The sequence below is a fragment of the Fusarium fujikuroi genome, chromosome FFUJ_chr05 (genome assembly GCF_900079805.1).
Source record: "Fusarium fujikuroi IMI 58289 draft genome, chromosome FFUJ_chr05".
NCBI classification, from domain to species: Eukaryota; Fungi; Ascomycota; class Sordariomycetes; order Hypocreales; family Nectriaceae; genus Fusarium; species Fusarium fujikuroi.
The window spans coordinates 3,500,141-3,519,869 of NC_036626.1; the positions used below are offsets into that span (position 1 = coordinate 3,500,141).

General features: G+C 49.1%; 7 protein-coding genes; 5 read left to right on the forward strand and 2 right to left on the reverse strand.

Moving 5' to 3' along the window:
* Positions 1-587: 587 nt before the first annotated feature.
* On the forward strand, positions 588-2,070 carry FFUJ_07844 (uncharacterized protein; the record flags this gene model as incomplete). XM_023578143.1 has 2 exons in its annotated part: positions 588-1,792; positions 1,851-2,070. 2 exons carry the CDS (start codon positions 588-590, stop codon positions 2,068-2,070), a joined length of 1,425 nt encoding a protein of 474 aa, XP_023431359.1.
* Positions 2,071-2,973: 903 nt separating this feature from the next.
* FFUJ_07845 (related to protein-lysine N-methyltransferase) lies at positions 2,974-4,508 on the forward strand (the record flags this gene model as incomplete). XM_023578144.1 has 2 exons in its annotated part: positions 2,974-3,527; positions 3,581-4,508. The coding sequence occupies 2 exons, from the start codon at positions 2,974-2,976 to the stop codon at positions 4,506-4,508; spliced, it is 1,482 nt and encodes a 493-aa protein (XP_023431360.1).
* A 183-nt stretch (positions 4,509-4,691) lies between these two features.
* On the reverse strand, positions 4,692-5,436 carry FFUJ_07846 (related to Autophagy protein 16; the record flags this gene model as incomplete). XM_023578145.1 has 3 exons in its annotated part: positions 4,692-4,865; positions 4,920-5,257; positions 5,352-5,436. 3 exons carry the CDS (start codon positions 5,434-5,436, stop codon positions 4,692-4,694), a joined length of 597 nt encoding a protein of 198 aa, XP_023431361.1.
* A 409-nt stretch (positions 5,437-5,845) lies between these two features.
* On the forward strand, positions 5,846-8,663 carry FFUJ_07847 (related to vacuolar protein sorting VACUOLELESS1; the record flags this gene model as incomplete). XM_023578146.1 has 6 exons in its annotated part: positions 5,846-5,990; positions 6,096-6,360; positions 6,411-6,907; positions 6,956-8,198; positions 8,276-8,357; positions 8,412-8,663. The coding sequence occupies 6 exons, from the start codon at positions 5,846-5,848 to the stop codon at positions 8,661-8,663; spliced, it is 2,484 nt and encodes an 827-aa protein (XP_023431362.1).
* A 3,098-nt stretch (positions 8,664-11,761) lies between these two features.
* Positions 11,762-13,672, forward strand: FFUJ_07848 (related to dma1, component of spindle assembly checkpoint; the record flags this gene model as incomplete). XM_023578147.1 has 3 exons in its annotated part: positions 11,762-12,867; positions 12,919-13,012; positions 13,067-13,672. 3 exons carry the CDS (start codon positions 11,762-11,764, stop codon positions 13,670-13,672), a joined length of 1,806 nt encoding a protein of 601 aa, XP_023431363.1.
* A 789-nt stretch (positions 13,673-14,461) lies between these two features.
* Positions 14,462-16,208, forward strand: FFUJ_07849 (probable mitochondrial processing peptidase alpha chain precursor MPP; the record flags this gene model as incomplete). XM_023578148.1 has 2 exons in its annotated part: positions 14,462-14,593; positions 14,643-16,208. The coding sequence occupies 2 exons, from the start codon at positions 14,462-14,464 to the stop codon at positions 16,206-16,208; spliced, it is 1,698 nt and encodes a 565-aa protein (XP_023431364.1).
* Positions 16,209-16,659: 451 nt separating this feature from the next.
* FFUJ_07850 (uncharacterized protein) lies at positions 16,660-19,416 on the reverse strand (the record flags this gene model as incomplete). XM_023578149.1 has 3 exons in its annotated part: positions 16,660-17,157; positions 17,213-19,129; positions 19,192-19,416. The coding sequence occupies 3 exons, from the start codon at positions 19,414-19,416 to the stop codon at positions 16,660-16,662; spliced, it is 2,640 nt and encodes an 879-aa protein (XP_023431365.1).
* Between the last annotated feature and the right edge of the window lie 313 nt (positions 19,417-19,729).

Below are 19,729 nucleotides of genomic sequence, written 5' to 3' on the forward strand. Positions count from 1 at the left end.
CGTTAATTACCGAAAATAGAAAAAAGCTCATAGATTCGTTTCTGGGTTGGTTATGATATTTTATTGCTTTACTTATTATGAGTTCAACATGAGTAGCTTTGGAGGCCCTCCGTGTGTTAGCATGCAGACTACCACGCTTCCGAGTTTCATTCACTTCAACCATCAGAAACACTTAGATACTGTACTTATTACTTAAATATTTCCTTGTTCATCACTTGTGAAACGCCATGGTGAAGTATTACCCTCGGTGTTACTCCATCGGAACAACTACCAAACCGGCAATATACCCTCAAGAGCTTTAGAGCCTTAACACACCAGGCCTCTGTTGTTTGTTGGAGCTTATTCTCTTTACTATGAGCGCTGTTCTCTTCATTCAGGGGCCTATATTCAATAAAATAATGGCCAGTAGAGAGTCATATTTGTTTGAACTGAATGGGCTCTTTCAATGACAGTGAACAACGTAGCAAAGGATCAAGGAATCACCAAGCCTTTGTTCATAGCTTTGAATATAAGAGACTCAACATGCTCCATATGACAATTCAACACAGAGTTCAAACCATCAACAGTCGTATACACAAATCATCATCATGGCTATCTCACCACCTCGTACTAGATCGAAGACCAAGGAAACTCGAACCGTTTCTGAAGCTTCACTGATGACCCCCGCCAGATCAACAGCACCAGAATCACCCATTGCAGCACCTATAAAAGCCAAGCCTAAATCTAGACGGGCATTACTCCCTACACCACCCAAAAAGCGCAAAAACACATTTCGCGATAGCCCGATCCCACTCAAGCTGCGGGAAACAACCTCAACTTCCAGAGCCGTGACTCGCCCTGAAACTCTCAGCTGGTTGGCAGACCTTGAGGAGGAGGATTTTGAACCTCCTCAGTCTCCGACTCCTGCCGGTTCAGGGGCTGTCGAGGAAGATACCAGCGAAGATGAGGAAGAGAAGGTGTCCAAGCTTGGACCCAAGTCGTTCCAATGCGGAAGTTTTACAAAAAGCTGGGAAGAGATCGGACAGCAGCGAAACTTTGAGTTCTTCCAGGCCTATCCTCACGATGAGTTCTCAACCCTCTGCACGGAGCATTTCATGCAACTTGCAGATAGATGGTACTCTCGGCGGAAATCCATGGTGAACCGTCAGATTCAAAAAGTTGTCAGGGGTGGCTTGACCCAGAAGCCTGATTTCTCAAAACTGGCTCTCCCTGTTTGTGACGAGGCCTGGACCGTCAAGACCCTTGAAGACTTTAGGGCCGAGCTACGCCAGCAGATCAATGATGCCAGTGATCGGGTGACGCTCAACCATCGACAAATCCTTGAGGCCACTGGAGAACGACCCATCTGTGAGCTTGGAAACCAGGACCGCCCTCTCAAGTGCTCATTGTGTACCAACTATGAGTTGCCATGTCAGGGTAAGTACATCGAGGTTGATAAGGCACATTGTCGTATGGATGATCTACCCGATGTCCTGAACCCATATTATGCCACCTTAGACAAGGCTTCCAACCCTGTCCCTGATTGTTGTCACCAAAACGCTCTTGCAATCCTTATGGGTGATAAAGGTAAAGATTACATGGAGTGCGAGGAATGTTGTTACAGCCAGGCACTCCCTCAGCCACCCCTTCAGAAGCCAAAGACGTATGCCATAAAAGTAGCTGGGATTCGTATCCCAGTCAAAGTTCGTCCCGAGCGGCTTTGTCTAAACAGCAAGCTCGGGCATGTCGACGTTGGAGGCATTCATATTGTTGTTGACCACTGTGCTGGAGGGCTGCGAATGATCAAGTTTCGGTAAGTTTTTATCCCAACCCCTTTGTCGATGATATGTATAGCTAATCTCTTTTTATAGATCAACTCAGTTCTCAAAGGCTCATGAGATGCATGCCTTGGACTTCCACCTGGAGGACGAGATCGACATGCTTGACTTTGAGCTGCCCGAAAAGCATACGTACGATGATCCTGAGTTCCGCGACGTAGAAGCTGGATTCCCCGAGCTATACTGGCAAGAGGGTGCTTTTAACGCAATTACTCATTGCTCTAACCTATTTGATAATTGTTCGTGTCATTAGGGGGGAGTTATGGAGTTGTCTTAGGAGAAATAGCGTTTAAATTATATACTATTGCTTAAACATGCAAATAAAAATGACGTGATTGTTATGACGAGTTTCAGTTACCAGACCATCATTATATACAACAAGTTGGATAGAAGTTAAAGAAGTTAAAGAAGATAGGTAGTGGATAGACAGAGGAAAATGCAACGCTTGTTAGAGACGACTCGATACCTAAAAAGACCGCATGCCTCTATTCACATGACCACTGTAGGGTAGCTCTCCAGGCAACCGTCTGCGGCTGAAAGGGAAACCCCCCACGTGCCCAACGTTACGTACCCACCTTGAAAATTCTGACCAGTCAAGATGTTTCTTTCAACCTTGGAAAATCTAGGGCATTTATAGTGGGTCTAGCGGCCTCCTCCAGGGGACCTCCTGCAGCGCAAGATGGCCCCGGCTCCAGCTCCCTCCCAGCGCCAGCCCAGCTGATGTAAGGCTCCGGGGCATCCACTCATTTAACTGAAGGCAGCCATTCAGCCATTTTGTGGTGGATTGCCGAGTGTCGCCTCGAAACTTGAACTCTGCATAGTTATCTTTAAAGTACCACGATGCGATACTGAATAGTCACGTTACAACAGAGCCTACCCAATACTTTGTCTAATACCGCTTATCTTTTGGAACTTCTCCCCGTACTTCACTTCTCACGTTCCTTTTCTCGTACTCTTCTCTCTTGTTTTTACCATCTTCTTTAATCTAGTCCCACCCCGTTGCGCGACATTGCCGACTCCGGGAGCGAAACGCACACGCCACCGCGAACCCCTCCATCCCTGACCTGTGACCCAACTCGAGTCAGACCCCGTCGTCGCTCTACTCTGAAGGACATTTTTGGATTACTAGGACCGGCCTACTATTCACTCATACAGGATGCGTCTCTTCGGTGGAAAGAACAACAAGATCAAGGTCGACCCTCCCAAGATCAGGATCGAAAAGGTTGTCGTCGACCGACCTGCCCAGAAGCCCAAGCCTAAATCCACTTCCGCACTCAGCGGCTCAGCATCACGCTCCTCCTCTTCTCACCGTCCCTCGCCGAAACCACAGGCACGACAGGCTAGTCACTCGCCGTACCCCTCATCTTCCGACGAGAAGCGACTCGAGCGTAAGCGCAAGGCACCCTCCGTCACCCGTCGGTCACCAGCAAGCGACCGTATCGAGTTCGACAAAGACAGTGATGGCGAAGACGATGGGTGGATGACTCTCGATACCAAGAGACAACGCAAAGGCGCGGAAGACGGCAGCTTTGTTGACCCTAACCGCAAACTGAGAAGCGTAAGAGCTTTTGAGGATCGGATGGACAGTCGAAGCTTCATCCATGCCGTAGACGTGGCCTCGCTTGAGCACAAGTGTGTGCCTGTGATGGGCGCACAGAAAGAGGATGTGGCTATCCGACTACAATACCCCAGCTTACAACCTCGAGAAAAGTGAGTCGTCCCGGCGACCCCGACCTTCAAAACAAATGCTGACATGATTACAGGTATGAGCTAGTATGGGGAAAAGACAAGATCGATGCCGTTGAAGCTAGCATCAAGGTAGTTCGCCACGTTGCTGAAACATACCTCACCGAAGAGGAAGCAGAGCCTTTCACAAATCCTAACGGTGGTATCATTCGAAGACTGGAAAAGGCCTCCAACCGGAACATCCAGGATTTGATGGGTTTCAAGGCAGCTCTGCGCGAATACAACGAAAAGCTTCGTGCTCTAGTCGAGGACGGTGTAATTGCCAAGAACCTCGATAAGATGCATGAACTTCCCCAGCACCTTGTGGCTTTCATTCTGGATCAAATTTATGACCGAACAGTGGCTCTCAAGGTGGAGCTTCTTTCAAAGTATGAGAACGGAACCGACTATGTCTATGGCGAACTACTCCACCCCTTCATTTCTAAGATCTTGGTAGAGCAGACACGAATGACCTCTGGTCAGGTCTTCGTCGATCTCGGCTCAGGTGTTGGTAATGTAGTTTTGCAAGCGGGCCTCGAGATTGGTTGTGAGAGTTGGGGTTGCGAGATGATGGAGAATGCTTGCAATCTTGCCGAGGAGCAAAAGAAGGAGTTTGATGCCCGATGCATGCTCTGGGGAGTTCGACCTGGTAAGGTTCACCTGGAACGGGGCGATTTCCGCAAGAACTTGCCCATCCATGAGGCCCTCAAGCGGGCAGATGTTGTGCTTGTAAACAACAAGGCCTTCACCTCGCAGCTAAACGATGACTTGGTCCGTATGTTCCTGGATCTTAAGTCGGGCTGCAAGATTGTGTCGCTCAAATCCTTTGTCGCGGAAAAAAGCAACAACCACAACATCAACGACGTTGGCAGCACCATCCTGGAGGTGGAAGAGTGCACATACCCTGAGGGCTATGTGAGTTGGACTAATGCAGGAGGATCGTACTTCATTTCGACGCGTAAGTAGACTATAGAGCTTCATAAGCACTCAGTGGCAGAGATTATGGTATTGGAGAAATAGGGATAGGGCAGACGGTTACATCAGCGTGGGGTATAAGGGTATGTTCGGACTTACAGGATACTCCATATAGCATTTGTTTTTTTCTCGTGACATCGTGGCTCGTTTCTGTTTGACCTCATGGATCCTTAACTATCGACCCTTTTCGAATATGGGTTCGTTGGCGAGGTTCATAGCATCTGCTTCTTGTGCCATCCTCTTCATCCATCTGTCCACCAGCTCTTTGTTCTCTTTCTTCACCTTATCTCTTTCCTTTTCGGCCATGGACATTTGTAGATCCATCGCAATCATCTCATCTTGTACTTGCTGAATTTTATGAGTAACAATGACGATGAATCGCACCATTTGGGCCACACGTACCTCAAGAAGCTTGCGCTTTTCCCTCAACTCGTGTTCTCGATCCTTTAGTTTGGTGGTAAGGCTATTTCTATCGGCCATGAGGTCCCGAATTGATTTCGTATCTGCCTTGTGCTTTGCGCGTAGCTGCATCAACTCTTCCTCACTCGTGCGTAATCGCTTTTCGGTAACACCCTTTGATCGAAGGGCTTCGGCGAGATCCTGTTTTAGTTGTGCAACACCAGGATCGTTTGTTGAGGATTCGGTGGGTTGCGCAGTTGGTGTCCCACTACTTGCGACCAGCGATTCTAGCCCATTCTTCTCGGACTCAAGAGCAGATATGCGATCTGCCATCTGCGAGCCTTGAAATCATTGTCAGTCTGATGAACCTGTCGTATCCTCGCGTGATACTGTCGCATGCTGGAGGAGGGGTTATGTGGGGGTGCTTTTACGAACAAGCCTGAACAAGCTCCATGTTGACGGGATTACTGAGCTCTACATCCTTAATGGATGAGAGATACTGGTCACGCCAGTTTGGCATTATGAGTGAGTATGGTGTGTGTGATGGTCGACAGATGAAGAAGGGTTGATGAGGATGAAATGAGGTTGAGTAAAAGTGATGGGAGAATGAGTTGGGTCGATAAAGTGACCTACATGCACTTGCACCGCTCACTCTTTCCCGCCATGTGAGATGATGCAACCGCCGAAAGGAAACTAAAATTAGCGGGACAAAGTGCTACCCGACCGCTAATTCCAGCCGGAGAATAGCCGTGCGCCTGGCAACCTAACCTCCACTTACCTGAGCTACCTACTGTATGATGCAGCACCTAAAGCTCCCAGCTCTCATTCATACTGTACAGGTGCCTAGCTGACAAATAACATTCAGCTACAGGCGCGTCTCTTCCCCAACAAATCCAAAACGATTGGGTTACAATATGAGATAACGCGAGATGGACACACTTCACGCCAGAGCTGACTGGGAGAGTGTCGGGGACAGATGGTTCCGCAAGACACAGCAGTATACAGCTGTGTTTGACCAAGATCTTGACTTGGATAATTATATCGTTGCGGGAGCTCCATATGCAGGAGCCCTAGGTGAGTTCTAGGCCCAAAAAAAACCTAGGATCATTGAATCATAAGTGTATTGGAAACTTATGATTCACTCAGTGTTGATGTAATTGTAACTGACCACATCCTCAGCACTATGGCGCGACGACACAAAGCTTCTCGCATATCAACCAGGAAGATCAGCAAAACCAGCAATTGACATCTATAGTCTTGCTGGTAAGAAACTCCGAAGTATCCCCTGGGATAATGGTACCATTAAAGGCCTTGGGTGGTCTGAAGATGAGACTCTACTCATTGTTACCACTGACGGTACGGTCCGCTGTTATGATCTGCAAGGAGACTTTACACAATTCTCCCTTGGCCATGGTGCCGATAACTACAGTGTCGAGTCATGTCGGTAGGTGCTTCTTGGTGATATGGTCTACTTCCGCGGCTGACAAGTGGCAGTTTCTACGACCATGGCATGGTAGCACTACTTGGAAACAACTCACTCGTCACAGTCTCATCATATACCGAACCCCGACCCAAAGCTCTTGCTAAGATACCAGAAAGCGAGATCCATGCTTGGTCAATCATTTCACCAAACCACACATTATCTAGGTCTGTCGAGGTACTATTAAGCGTCGATAAGACTGTGTACGTCGTCGATGCTACTGACTGCGAAGACCGTTTCCTCGATATTGGGCCTTTCAGCCATATTAGTGTCTCTCCGGATGGTCGCTACGTCAATCTTTATGCTGTGAATGGGAAAGCTCATGTCATATCAAGTGACTTCCAAGAACGGCTATTCGAACATGATTCCGACTCTCAAACACCTCCTCTATATGTTGAATGGTGCGGGTCCGATGCCCTCATTGCCTGGGAGGATGAAGTGCATATTATTGGACCTGGTGACTCTTCATCTTCATATATATACGATAGCACACGTGTGCATGTCATTTCTGGTATGTGCCTTGTTGAACTTCAATGCTAGACTACTAATATTCTTATAGAACACGATGGTGCCCGTCTAATTACAAACGACTTTTGCGAGTTCCTTGAAAGAGTGCCTAGGGACACCATCGAAGTCTTTGGCCAGGCTTCAGATTCATCGCCTGCTTCAATTCTTCTCGACGCTGTAGGCCAACTGGAGCTTGAGTCTCCAAAAGCCGATGATTACATCCAACTAATACGACCTAATCTTACCGGGGCTGTGGACACTTGTGTCAATGCAGCTGGGCGCGAATTTGATACCCACTGGCAGAAGCGCTTGCTCAAAGCAGCTTCGTTTGGCAAATCTGTACTCGATATATATAACAGTGACGACTTTGTTGACATGTGCGAGACTCTACGCGTGCTCAACGCTGTGCGATATTATGAAGTTGGCATGCCACTGTCTTTTGAACAGTATCACCGCTTGACACCAGAGAGCCTCATTCGACGATTGCTCAATCGACACGAGTATCTTCTTGCCTTGAAGATCGCAGGCTATCTCAAGTTACCAACGGATCGAATCTACGTACACTGGGCGTCTAGCAAGGTCCGTGTAGGTGGTGAGGATGACGATACTATCTGCCGGTTGATCGTGGAGAGACTATCTGGCAAGCCTGGAATTTCCTTTGAGGAAATCGCTCGTGCAGCATATCAAGAAGGCAGGGGCCGACTTGCTACTGAACTGCTCAACCATGAGCCTCGTGGTGGTAGACAGGTTCCTCTTCTCTTGAGTATGGAGGAGGACGAGCTTGCTCTCGACAAAGCTGTTGAGAGTGGTGACACAGACTTAATACTGTCAGTTTTGTTGCAGCTCAAGAAGAAGTTGCCCCTCGCCGCTTTCTTCAGGGTCATCAATGCACGACCGACAGCAACAGCACTGGTGGAAGCTTTGGCCATGGAAGAGGGCGACAACACGCTGCTAAAGGACCTATATTATCAAGATGACCGACGAGAAGATGGTGCCAACGTTTTCATCCGCGAATCATTGAAACAACCTGATGCTCGAACAGCGTCTGACAAATTGGCACTGGCTGCAAAACTATTAGCTGACTCAAAGGAGTCGACGTTCGAGGTTCATGCGTTGAAGGAGGCTACGACACTTCTGCGCATGCACGAAGCTTTCGACCGGGATTTGACAGACACCTTTACTGGCTTGAGCGTCAATGAAACCATGTTTAAGCTTATTCGACTGGGCTACCACGGACGGGCTAAGAAGATCCAAAGCGAGTTCAAAGTCCCCGAGAAAGTGGCGTGGTGGATTCGGTATGTGGAACTTTTCTCCAACAGGCCCTGGCTTCGGGACGACAACGTTGGACAACGGCTAACTTTTGTTCCTGCAGATTACGAGCACTAGTCGCGAAGCGAGACTGGAACGAGATCGAGGAGATCTCCAAGACAAGGAGGAGCCCCATTGGTTGGGAGGTGAGTTACAGAATGAGAACTCTATGAATTGAGATCTGAGACTGACAGTCGTAGCCCTTCTTCAACCTCACGCTCCAAGCAGGTAACCCACGATTAGCATCTGTATTTGTACCCAAATGCACATCAGTAGAAGCTGGAGAGACGATCACCATGTATGAGAAATGTGGGATGCGGGTGAAGGCCGCGCAAGAAGCCGTGAGACTCAAGGACAGTGAGTCTTGGGAGAGGCTCTTGGAGGCTGCAGGAAAGGGTTCACAAGAGGGAAGAGAGATCGAACGCCTGGGCCAATCCGTATTCAAGAAGTAGAGCCAGCTCTACTATAATTTCTTAAGAGACACATATAGCTCGTTTCACCGTACTTTCATAGCAACAATATCCACAGACATGCAGCAGCCATGATCGATTATGACTCTCGTCAAGTTACACAATGATACGATCGGAACCGCGTTTAAGGCCAGTCAGCTATAAGCCAAGCCATCTACTGCAGTGGCTGCATAGTTGATGTGACATAAATTGATGAATGCATTTTACGATTGTGTATTGAGCCATGAGAAACAACGCCTCAATACAGCTCCGCACTTACCGACTGGAATGTGAGAGTCTGCAGTTGTTTCGGAAGATATCACGGACATTCGCGTGATGGTTCCCAGGGTCTCGTGACGCGCCCAGTTGCAAGTCATGTTTCTGTTGGTGTCTCATGATCCGCGATAAAGTGTTTGGCACTTTAACATTAGTCGACATTAAGCGGAACTAACGGGCATCTAGACGGGACGGAGGGTTTCGCGTGTGAGCTCGAGATAACGTTATGCTTGGTCGGGATCTACCGAAACCGTTCCATGGCGAGTAAAGCAGATGATGCCTGTTGGTGGCATGACAGCCGAGGACCCTGTATCGTACTGTATGGTGCTGTAGGTCGAGAAGAGGGAGGGTAGGATGATGATATCATGGGTTACATTTTGGCTCCGATGTGGGGATGACCTCGGCATGTACAGAACCAACTACAAGGTAAGGTAGGCAATAGCTGGGGAACTGTTCAGTAACACAAACTCGGAGACTTTATGTCAGTGAATTTTCATTATCGTGATACCTGAGAGAAACTTCAATCGACCGGTTTAACGTTACCCCCTTTTTCGCCCCCCGAGCATTTTTGTTTGCTTGCTTTGCATCGTAAGCTTAAGCCCTGTTCCTCTTTGGGCTATGGTCTAAGGTCTGGAAGAGTCTGGTGGTGGCGGGATCAGAAACACCAGCACCAAAAGTCCGGAGTGTAACTCAACTTGGGTTTAAGCCTCAACAGAAGGAACTTTGAGAAACGGTTGAGGGAGTCTTCTTTTTCTAGAAGCATGTGAGGCGTTTTGGTTGAGATGGACTGTTTCTAGATGGGCAATGAGTGGGTATCAGAGATTGGGTAGCGGTTGGGAGATGTTAATTGTGGAAAATGGCCTTCTTTAAGCTGGGGATATCTTGAATGAAAGATGGAGAATGTATGTCATGATGGATCTAGACTGTGGAGCTGCTTGGGGACATGGAGGCATGAAATTCAGGGCAATCGACATTGCATCTTTTAAGGGTCTCTTACCGGCGACCTTTTCTTACCGATATTTGATGACGAAGAACATGTCGTGTAACTGAAGGATTACCACTGATAGTGCCAGCAAAGAGTCCAGAGACTGAGGTCCCAAAGTATTTGGCCACCTCCAAAAAAGGATCCGCGCTCCGTTTCCGATACTGAACCCCTGTTCTACGTATGTGCTATATTTTGCCAAGACGCCTTTTCTCGAGAGTCAGTGAAGCTGAGATGTTCTGGAGCGGCCACCCCGAATCACGTTCTGATTCTGACTGGCAGGTAGATTTGATCACTTGGCTGCGTGCGTGATGTTGCCTGCTTTTCTACTATGTAAGTTAGGGCACTGTTGATTGATATCGCCATGAACCAATTCGCTATTCGTAGATGATCCTTGTAATTGTCTGTTCTTGATGGGCCACTAATGCAATCTTTATTGAGACTAACATGAGTCCTACAGAGGGATTGCCAGCCTGGAGAGAATCAGGTTTCAATGGTTAATGGTGTTGAGTCAGCTACCAAGAACCTTCTCAATGATGAAAGATCCATGAGTTCAACCTTGCAAAATAGTAACCTTTGTTTATAATTACGTCTGCCAAAACTGTTCGTTCCTTGGCTACCTAGAATTCATGGATCTCACCCTCTACTCGGGCGTTCTCGCTAGGGGACCCATATCCTGATCGACTCCCCTCTCTTATTCTGGAGGACGACGTCGCCCCCCCCCCCCCCCCCCCCCCCTTCCCACTCGCTAGAACAAATCAAGCTCGATGCCCCTGTCAGCTCAAGAACATGACACCCCCCTGTCTTGATCCCCGGTTCTTTAGGTATGGTGAAAGAAAGCACAGCAGGTTCCGTCACTGATTTAGTGGTCTTCTTTTCTTTCACCCGCTGAATGGGCTCTGTACGAAATACTGTACCGCCGCCACTGTTGTTTCTCTGATCCATCGTATCGCCAAGACCAGGCCGTAAATCAACTCACCAACCTCCCTCTTCCTTTTTCTTTCTCTACCTCGTACTTCCTCGACTGCTTCTGGTCTTGTTTATTTGCTTTTCCGTTTGTCATCAATCAAATCTTGCGTCGGAATCAATCCTCCCTCCTCATAGGACTACCTCCCTGCCTCTAACGGAATAACGAACCATCGACCCCAAGTCTAGAACTGATCTGCAAGGCGGAACTGAACCGTACGGGACAACAGGAGAAGGCAATTCAACTTCAGCAATTCCCATCAGCGACTACAGTAGGCGAAACGATAAACTTGAGTGATATCGCCTGCTTCATATGCCCACGCCATCCATCATAAGACCCTGTTTCTCTTACCAACGCTCTCGTCATACCGAACACTCTGCAACACCAAAGCCAGCGTCTGTCTCAGTAGAGGTTTCAGTCACATCGCCGTCGGCAGCAAACACAACAAGAAACAAGACAAGACTCTCAAAGCAAGGGTTAGACTGGAAATTAAGCCTCGTCTCTTTCTGCAGTGCAATTCTCTTCACTTCTTGCCTGACCTGATAGTGTCCAAGTCCAGATTGCGCCGCATTCTACGTACTTCTTCTCCCTTTCTCGGTTGGCTCCGTCTGGCTCTGAATTAGAGTTGATCTGATCTGCTCAAATACCTACCAGCGCCTGGCCATTCATTGCATCTGCATTTGTACTTGCATTTGCTTCTGTTCCAGTTCATCCCTTTCCCGTCGTCTTGTCTTTCTTGTCACTCTGCTTGAAAGCTATACCCTTGCAGGCACCCACCTAATACAGGGCCCTGCTCCCTCTTACATACGCCCAGTTACATCTTTGTTTTCCTTTTTCTCAAATCCCCTCCTTCGGGTGCCTGATTTCCCTCCAAATATGTTTACTCAACCAGTGGTTTCCACGCCTACGGGCCCGCCACAATCGTCCTCAACATCCACCTCAAGACCGAGTCGTCTCCGAGGTTTGAGCTACTTGCGCAACTACACACAAAATCATTTATTGTCTCGCGACAACCACCATAACAGCTCCAGCACTGGATCAGCAGGCGGCACAGGCACAGGCACAGCAAGCGCACGAAGCACGTCCCCTAATCGACACGGCTCTAGCCTCACGCGATCCCTCAGCCATTCGCCTACTACAAGTGGACCATCCACTGGAACCCAGAACATCAACCACTTGACACTCGTCAGTTCGACGCCCGATCCCGTGAGGAATTTGACATCGGCGACCACCACAACATCGGTACCTGCGCTGCCTCCTACTTCTGTTCCTGCTTCCGCTTCCGCTTGCGCTGCTGCAGACGCTGCTACAACAAATTCTACTGAATCACCAAAAGCTTCCTCACAGCATTCTACCGACATCAACGACCCCGCTACCGCTGCAACAGAATTATCAATGGCTGTAGATACTGAGGCCTCCGCAGCCGCAGCCACTGGCGCCGTCGACTCCAACCAGGACCAGCCTACCATGACGAGATCACGATCAGCCACCACTGGCGAAGGGGGCTCGTCGACTCCCGAAACTGTCCCATCAATTCGCTTCTCAGCCTACTACGACCCGCGCTCTACACGCCCGTCCCTGACATTCCCTCCTATTTCCAGAACTCTGCCGACGGGGTCTGAGAAGATTCGTGTTGGTCGTTACTCAGAACGCGATAGTCACTCCATGTCGAATATGCCTGGTAACCAGCCATCAGCTGCACCAGTGGGTTTTAAGAGCAAGGTCGTCAGTCGTCGCCACTGCGAGTTCTGGTACGAGGATGGAAAATGGTACATTAAGGACGTTAAAAGCTCTTCTGGTACATTCTTAAACCATATTCGCTTGAGCCCACCGTCTCAGGAAAGCAAAGCTTTCCCCGTCAACGATGGAGATATCGTTCAACTCGGAATTGACTTTAAAGGTGGAGAAGAGATGATCTTCCGCTGTGTCAAGATGCGACTAGAGTTGAACCGTGGCTGGCAGAACAAGCTTAACACATTTAAGTAAGTTTTTACCTGAGTCTTGAAGTTTTTGAATACTGACATTGTGATTAGCATGGCAGCGCACAAGAGGTTGCAGACCATGGCCTCTAGCGGAGCAGCTGGTACTAACTCTCAAGATTGCTCCATTTGCTTGAGCTCTATTGCTGTGAGCCTTACTTATAACTTTATTCTCCGCCTCATTTTACTGACGACCATATAGCCCTGCCAGTCTTTATTTGTAGCACCCTGCTCTCACACCTGGCATTTCAAGTGTGTAAGATCACTGCTCAACTCCCCGCAATACCCCATTTTCATCTGCCCCAACTGTCGAGCTGGTGCCGATTTAGAGGCCGATGTCGACGAACTGGCCGAAGAATGGCAGCAGCTTAAGAACGAAGCCGAGGCGGAAGCATCAACTCCAGCTCAAGCTGACACTGAGCCTGAGACGGATCCGGTGCCTGCCGCTGCTAACTCGGGAACTTCGACACCGGAGCGATCGCACACAGCCGACATAGACCACATGGATGTGACTGTCAACATCACACCAGAAACACCTCAGCGAAATGAAGTTAGCCATGCTATATCCGAGCCGTTGCCTATTCGAAATGCGGCCTCAGCTCCACGAAGAGTTGGCCAGCTGGGAGATAGTCGAACACCGTCACCTCCAGGCGGCACTGAAGGACCAATCACCCCACGAAATAATGTTGGACCATGGGTTTTTGATGGCAGTGCCGGCCGTACAGTGAGCGCCACAGAAGGCGAAATGACAAGTATAGATGCCGCAGCACAGCCAGATACGAGCGAACACGACATCACGGTTCGATAATGACTTCATTCGAAGCCTAGTTCAAATTACTACATATATACAGACCACTTAACCCTTAAGCGGGGCTTGGGAACGATTACATATATGGCGTTCTGTTGGTTTGTCCTGGCTTTCATGGCAGCAAAGGCGTTGGGGGTTTTTTAAAACACAGTCATCTGTCGAAAAATACAGAATTGGTTTGCTTGGGCTGGTGCGGCACAGCGTTGTCCTGGTTCATTCTCCTAAGAGATATTTGAGGGAAATTTAGACGCAAGAGAGTGGACGTTTATAAGGGATAGGATGCGAACGGCCAAATATGGGCCTATGAGCAGGAGTTAATGGAATAGACTTGTTCTCATATCATTCCAACTGAGATGCTAAAGATGTCGGGTAGCTTCGCAAGATGGGATGCTGTTTTCATGAAGGCGTTCGTATAACGAACGCCACTGCATACGTAGGCAAATGGACCTTGATGTGCTATCTCCAGCGTCAACACTAGCCTTGGAAAATGGGAATTGTTAATTCATATCCTTTCGTTGATTTCGAAAAGCTTTCATTTGTCTTGTCTTTCTCGCATCTTAAGAAATGGCATTATGTCATCACCGTTGTTCCCGGCACCGAGATGATCCGGGCTAATCGCCGAGTGCGGGCGGCCTGTCCGGGGTTGTGCTAAATTTCGACGGGCTTTAGTCGCAAACTCATCCGCCAGCGCCAATACTCCGACCAAGCATTTCTTTGCCCTTTGCACTTTGCTAGAATTGAATCGAGATTTGTCCTTCTCTTATTCTTGCTAGCAGGCGCATCACAATAATGCTTCGTCCATTTACTCAGTACCTGCCAACAAGGGCCCGGGCATCATGCTCAAGGGTCTTAGGGCAGGCTTCCAAGCTTTCGTTGGCGCGGAAATCTATGGCTACCGTTCATGTGAAGGGAATCGAGAAGGTATTTTTCATGATGTATGTATTGAAAACACTCAGCTAATGTGTAATAGGACCCTACAGAACTTGACCGAGTCACAACACTTCCCAATGGCCTACGAGTTGCATCAGAAGCCCTCCCCGGATCCTTCGCCGGCGTAGGTGTCTATATCGAAGGCGGTTCTCGATTCGAAAATGACTCTCTCCGCGGTGTATCTCATATCATGGACCGTCTTGCTTTCAAATCGACATCGAAGCGCTCCGCAGACGATATGCTCGAGCAGGTCGAGGCCTTGGGTGGAAATATTCAGTGCGCCTCTTCAAGAGAGAGCATGATGTACCAAGCCGCTACCTTTAACAACGCTGTTCCCCCGACAATCGAACTTCTCGCCGAAACGATTCGCGACCCTCAAATTACGGAGGAGGAGGTAGCCGAGCAGATCGAGACCGCGCGGTATGAAATTCGAGAGATCTGGAGCAAGCCCGAGCTTATCTTGCCCGAGCTGGTGCACACTGCTGCATTTAAGGATAATACGCTTGGAAATCCATTACTGTGCCCGGAAGAGAGGTTAGGCGTTATTGACAGAAATACTGTTTTGGCATACCGAGACCTCTTTTACCGGCCTGAGAGAATGGTTGTAGCGTATGCTGGAGTTGAGCATGGAGAGGCTGTCCGATTAACCGAAAAGTTCTTCGGTGATATGAAGAAGGGTAGCGAACGGGTTCAAGAGATCACTGGCTCTGAGACAAGTGAGAGTGAACTATCAGATAGCGAAGCCAGCTCATCCTCAGCGTCTTCATCACCACAGTCCTCCTCAGGCCTCCTCTCACGATTCTTCAAGCACACCCCCTCCGCTTCTCAAAACCTTCAAAATCTCCCCTCTCAAAACGACATCACAAAGCCCTCTAAATACACTGGAGGCTTCCTCTCACTCCCCGCTCAACCAGCTAACCTGAGCGGTCTCCCTACTTTCACACATATTCACCTCGCTTTTGAGGGTCTGCCCGTGGCTTCGGATGATATCTATGCCCTTGCCACACTCCAGACGCTTCTTGGTGGCGGCGGATCTTTCTCCGCTGGTGGACCGGGCAAGGGCATGTACTCTCGTTTGTATACTAATGTGCTGAACCAGCATGGCTGGGTTGAGTCATGTATGGCATTTAACCACTCCTACACTGATTCTGGTCTCTTCGGTATCTCAGCAAGCTGTCTTCCTGGCCGTACCGCCAACATGCTCGACGTTATGTGCCAAGAGCTCCGTGCTCTGACCCTTACAACAGGTTTCTCACGCCTACAAGAGACAGAGGTTGCTCGTGCGAAGAACCAGCTGCGATCCAGTCTCCTAATGAATCTAGAGAGCCGTATGGTTGAGCTTGAAGATCTCGGCCGTTCCATCCAGGTCCATGGCCGCAAGATCCCTGTCAAGGATATGTGCCGTCGCATCGAGAACCTGACTGTTGATGACCTTCGCCGTGTGGCTAAGATGGTTGTCGGCGGCAAGGTGAAGAACCCTGGTGGTGGAAGCGGCGCCCCTACCGTGGTGCTTCAGGAAGCTCAGGCCTATGGCGTGAGCAGCCACTCAATGAGCTGGGACCAGATCCAAGATCGTATCGACAGCTGGAAGCTTGGCAGCACATAGATGCAGCGTACGATTATTCTAAAGAGGCGATGCATGAGATGCATGTCGTTGGTCACGTGCAAGAGATCCTCAAATGATGAACAGTTGTATAATAGAGAGGGTTTGTCAGGTATGTACAGGGCTTATCGGGCATCGGGATGGTTGTAGCATTATCCGGAGCATAGAGGTGATGACCTGGAAGATATGTATTATATGAGCCCACACGATTACTCTACTAGACTCAAAATTCAATGTATACCACTAGAAAAATGCAGACGAATCCGATGAATCTATAGAACTGTTATTCTAGGATTTATTATGAGAAAATATAGTGTTAGCAGATAACTCCTGACTGTATCGTCTTCCCATTCTGGGTATGTATTCGTGCCATCTTCGCAATACGCCATAATTCCTGTTATTCGCCGTCCAGAATTTCTATCAAACAAAATCACATTTTGCACAAATCTGTCAATCAGAGTTTAGATCGGACTGCCTCAAGTCGATACTTGACATCCTTAAGAGCTTTGTTGGTAGGCTTCCAGTCGTCAAATTGCCTAAGCAACTCATCTGCCTCGTTGCTCAACTCGGTTCGCACGAAGTTTTCTTCTAGTAGTCCACGCATGATCCATGGTAAGACGTACGGGTTTTGAGACGTTAGAGGCCCGCCGCGAGGTGAGATTGTGCAGGGTGGTGGTGATGGGCCAGCAGGTGCTGTCTCAAGTGCGTGTGCAATAGCAAGATCGTAAACTGCATCATCATAATAAAGGCGAGAGTGTCCAGCGCCAGAGTAAAGAGATCCGGCCAGAGGCACAGAGAGTTCGCGGATTAAGCCATGATCAGAAACGCCGAGGTTGCGAAGCTTAAGAGCAAAACCCACCAAGTGGGCAATGAAGTCAGGGGCATGGACACGCCCGTCAATGAAGACGGCCCGGTAAATGTAAGGGTGATTTGCTGGCGAATAAATAGCAGACTATTGACGTTAGCTGCCCCGGTTTGAATATGTGCGACGCTTAAGATAGACTTACCTCCATTGGCACGACTTGGTCATCGATGCTGCCAATGAATGTGATACGAGTTCCGTAGTCTACTACCCGCTTGAGAGCTTTCTCGAAACGCTTCGAATTGTCACTCTCTGGGTTACCAAATTCCCACAACTCAGCTGCCGAGCCCATCAACAGACCAGACTTGTAGTCCGGGAATGGTCCCAAAGCCACTCCAGCCATGGCACAGACACCGACTTTTGCATTTGTGATAATGCCAAGGTCAATGAGTTTCTCGAGTAGCATGATGCTCACAGGAACGCCCTGCGAGTGGCAAGCAATCAAAATGAAGTCAGCACTCCGAATGTGGTCAATCCAGTTGAGCATAAGATTCCACAAATTATCGACCCGGTCTCTGATTTTCCCTTCTCCTTCTAAGGCGACCTTTTCAATCTCGCAGTCACCACATCCATGAGACTCGGTCCATCTTCGGATTGCCTCAGCACCAAGCGCTGCGAAACGAAGAGATGTGCCTGTTGGCTGACCAATCATGGGACGTAGGTAAGTCGCAGGAAACAGGCCGTGGACGCCGATTGCAATGGCCTTTCGAATCTTGGGCGGGCTGTCCACTCGGAAAACATGGTTCGGGGGAGCTTGTTGTGTACGAAGAAGGAACTGTGTCAATTGCTTCAGGATGGATGGGTTCTCCTTCATGCGGTAAGTACTGGAGAAAGATGGTAGAAGAAGATTTGTAGAAGTTTTCGATGAAGTTTCTGATTCGGCAATGGACGGGCTAGATGAAGCAGCCTTGACTGCCGCTTTGTCGATATCTTGTGTTGCGGGTGCTGTACTGGTAGGGGTGGAAGTGCCAGATACAGACGGTGATGGAGGGTCCAGATCCATCGACTGCGGTCTACCGCGCTTGTTCTTCTTCATCCACCCTGACTTCACCGTCGCCTGGGCCTCTTTCGGTTTCGCATCAGCTTTTGCGCGGTCCTTGGTTGGCGATACGTCGCATTCTGCCATAGGTCGAGGATGAGCCTCTGACCCCTCACCCATGATAGCCACTTCTCCCGACTCCGGCATAGGTGTACTATCCTTTGACTTTGGTGATTCCTTAGACCAAAACACCCAAGTCGATCCAGCCTTGGGCGGTGGCTCATGCTGATGTGGAGGCGGCGCATCCGTCATAGTGACATCCTCAGAGGGTGCATCTGTACTTGGTTGTGGTTGATTGTCCTGTTTATCTTCTGAAGTCTTGGGAGACTCAGCTGCTGTATACCAATAACTGAACCAAGAGGTTGACTGCGGAGCCTTTATGCTTTTAGGTGATGCGACTTGATCTGTAGATGCCGTTTGAGCTGGTGGAGTGACAGGCCTCGGTTCGTCCACTTCCTTGGTGGCCTCGGCTTCAGCTGTTGGTGTACCATTTAGATGGGGCGCTGGAGCAGCCTGCGTCTCTGTGAAAGGTGTTTTCGACCACCATCCAAGCCACCCTGATGATGTTGCTGGACGTTGAGGGTCCGTTTGTGACACAGCAGCCTCAGTACGAGTATCGGGTTGACCTTGATTATCATCGGTCTTCGACTCGGGTGCCTTGGGTGGCGTCGGTTCTGCAACGACTGTATCTTTTAGTGACTCTCGAGTCTCCATGACCTTGGACGACTCCCGGGATGGCTCGGGATCTGACTTTTTCTGAGTCTGCGATTCGGCTTGCGCGCTTTCTTCTGTCATAGTCACATCGGACTTCGTCTCGGAAACCTTGGGCATCGTCTTAATCGTTCCGGCCGTACTTCGAATACTAGCGTTATCGTCGCCTTTCCTCGCTTCGTATCGACTTAGATCTGATGTTTTATTTAACTTGACGGACCCTCCAAAAATGTTTTCCTTTGCGACCGATGTAGATGCCGAGGCTTTGGAGGGTCGTTGCCAGGAACCGTACCAGCTCTTCGTTTTCCGAACCTAGATGTATTGTTAGATATGACGGAATGAACAAGAAAAGGTATCGTAATAGGCAAACCGACGTCTTTGCTCTTATTCTGCGCTGCGGAGCCTGGATCGCCCATGATCTGCTGTGTTGATGGCGCTTTTGCGTTGTTGTTATGATCCGCTTCTACTGCAGGTGATGCCTTTGATGCCTGTGATTGTGACGTAGGGGCCTCTGTTGTTGAGTTGCTGACCGGGGTCTGAGAGTCGTTGTTCGCGGCTGATCCGGCCGGATTGGGGCGTGCCTTTTTACGTGACAACATTATGTATCAAATATGGCGTGAGTATGCCATGGATAACTTGAATTGCGACAAGTTTTGTAGCTATACGTTTTGTTGTTGTTTTATTAGAGTGCTAATTTCCATAGTTTCGTCATGTGTTGATTCAGATGCCCGCGCCTAGACCCAACAGCTATGGCAGTTCTGGACGGCGGCTTGGCCCCCCCGCCATAAAGGGTAACTGCACGGAAGTGGATCCGCCTACCTAGACAGCCCCATTATTCGTTATCGATAAGAAAAAGATTTCAGTCCATCCAGCTTCGACGGAGAAAAAGATCTTAAAGAGTGAGAAAGCACA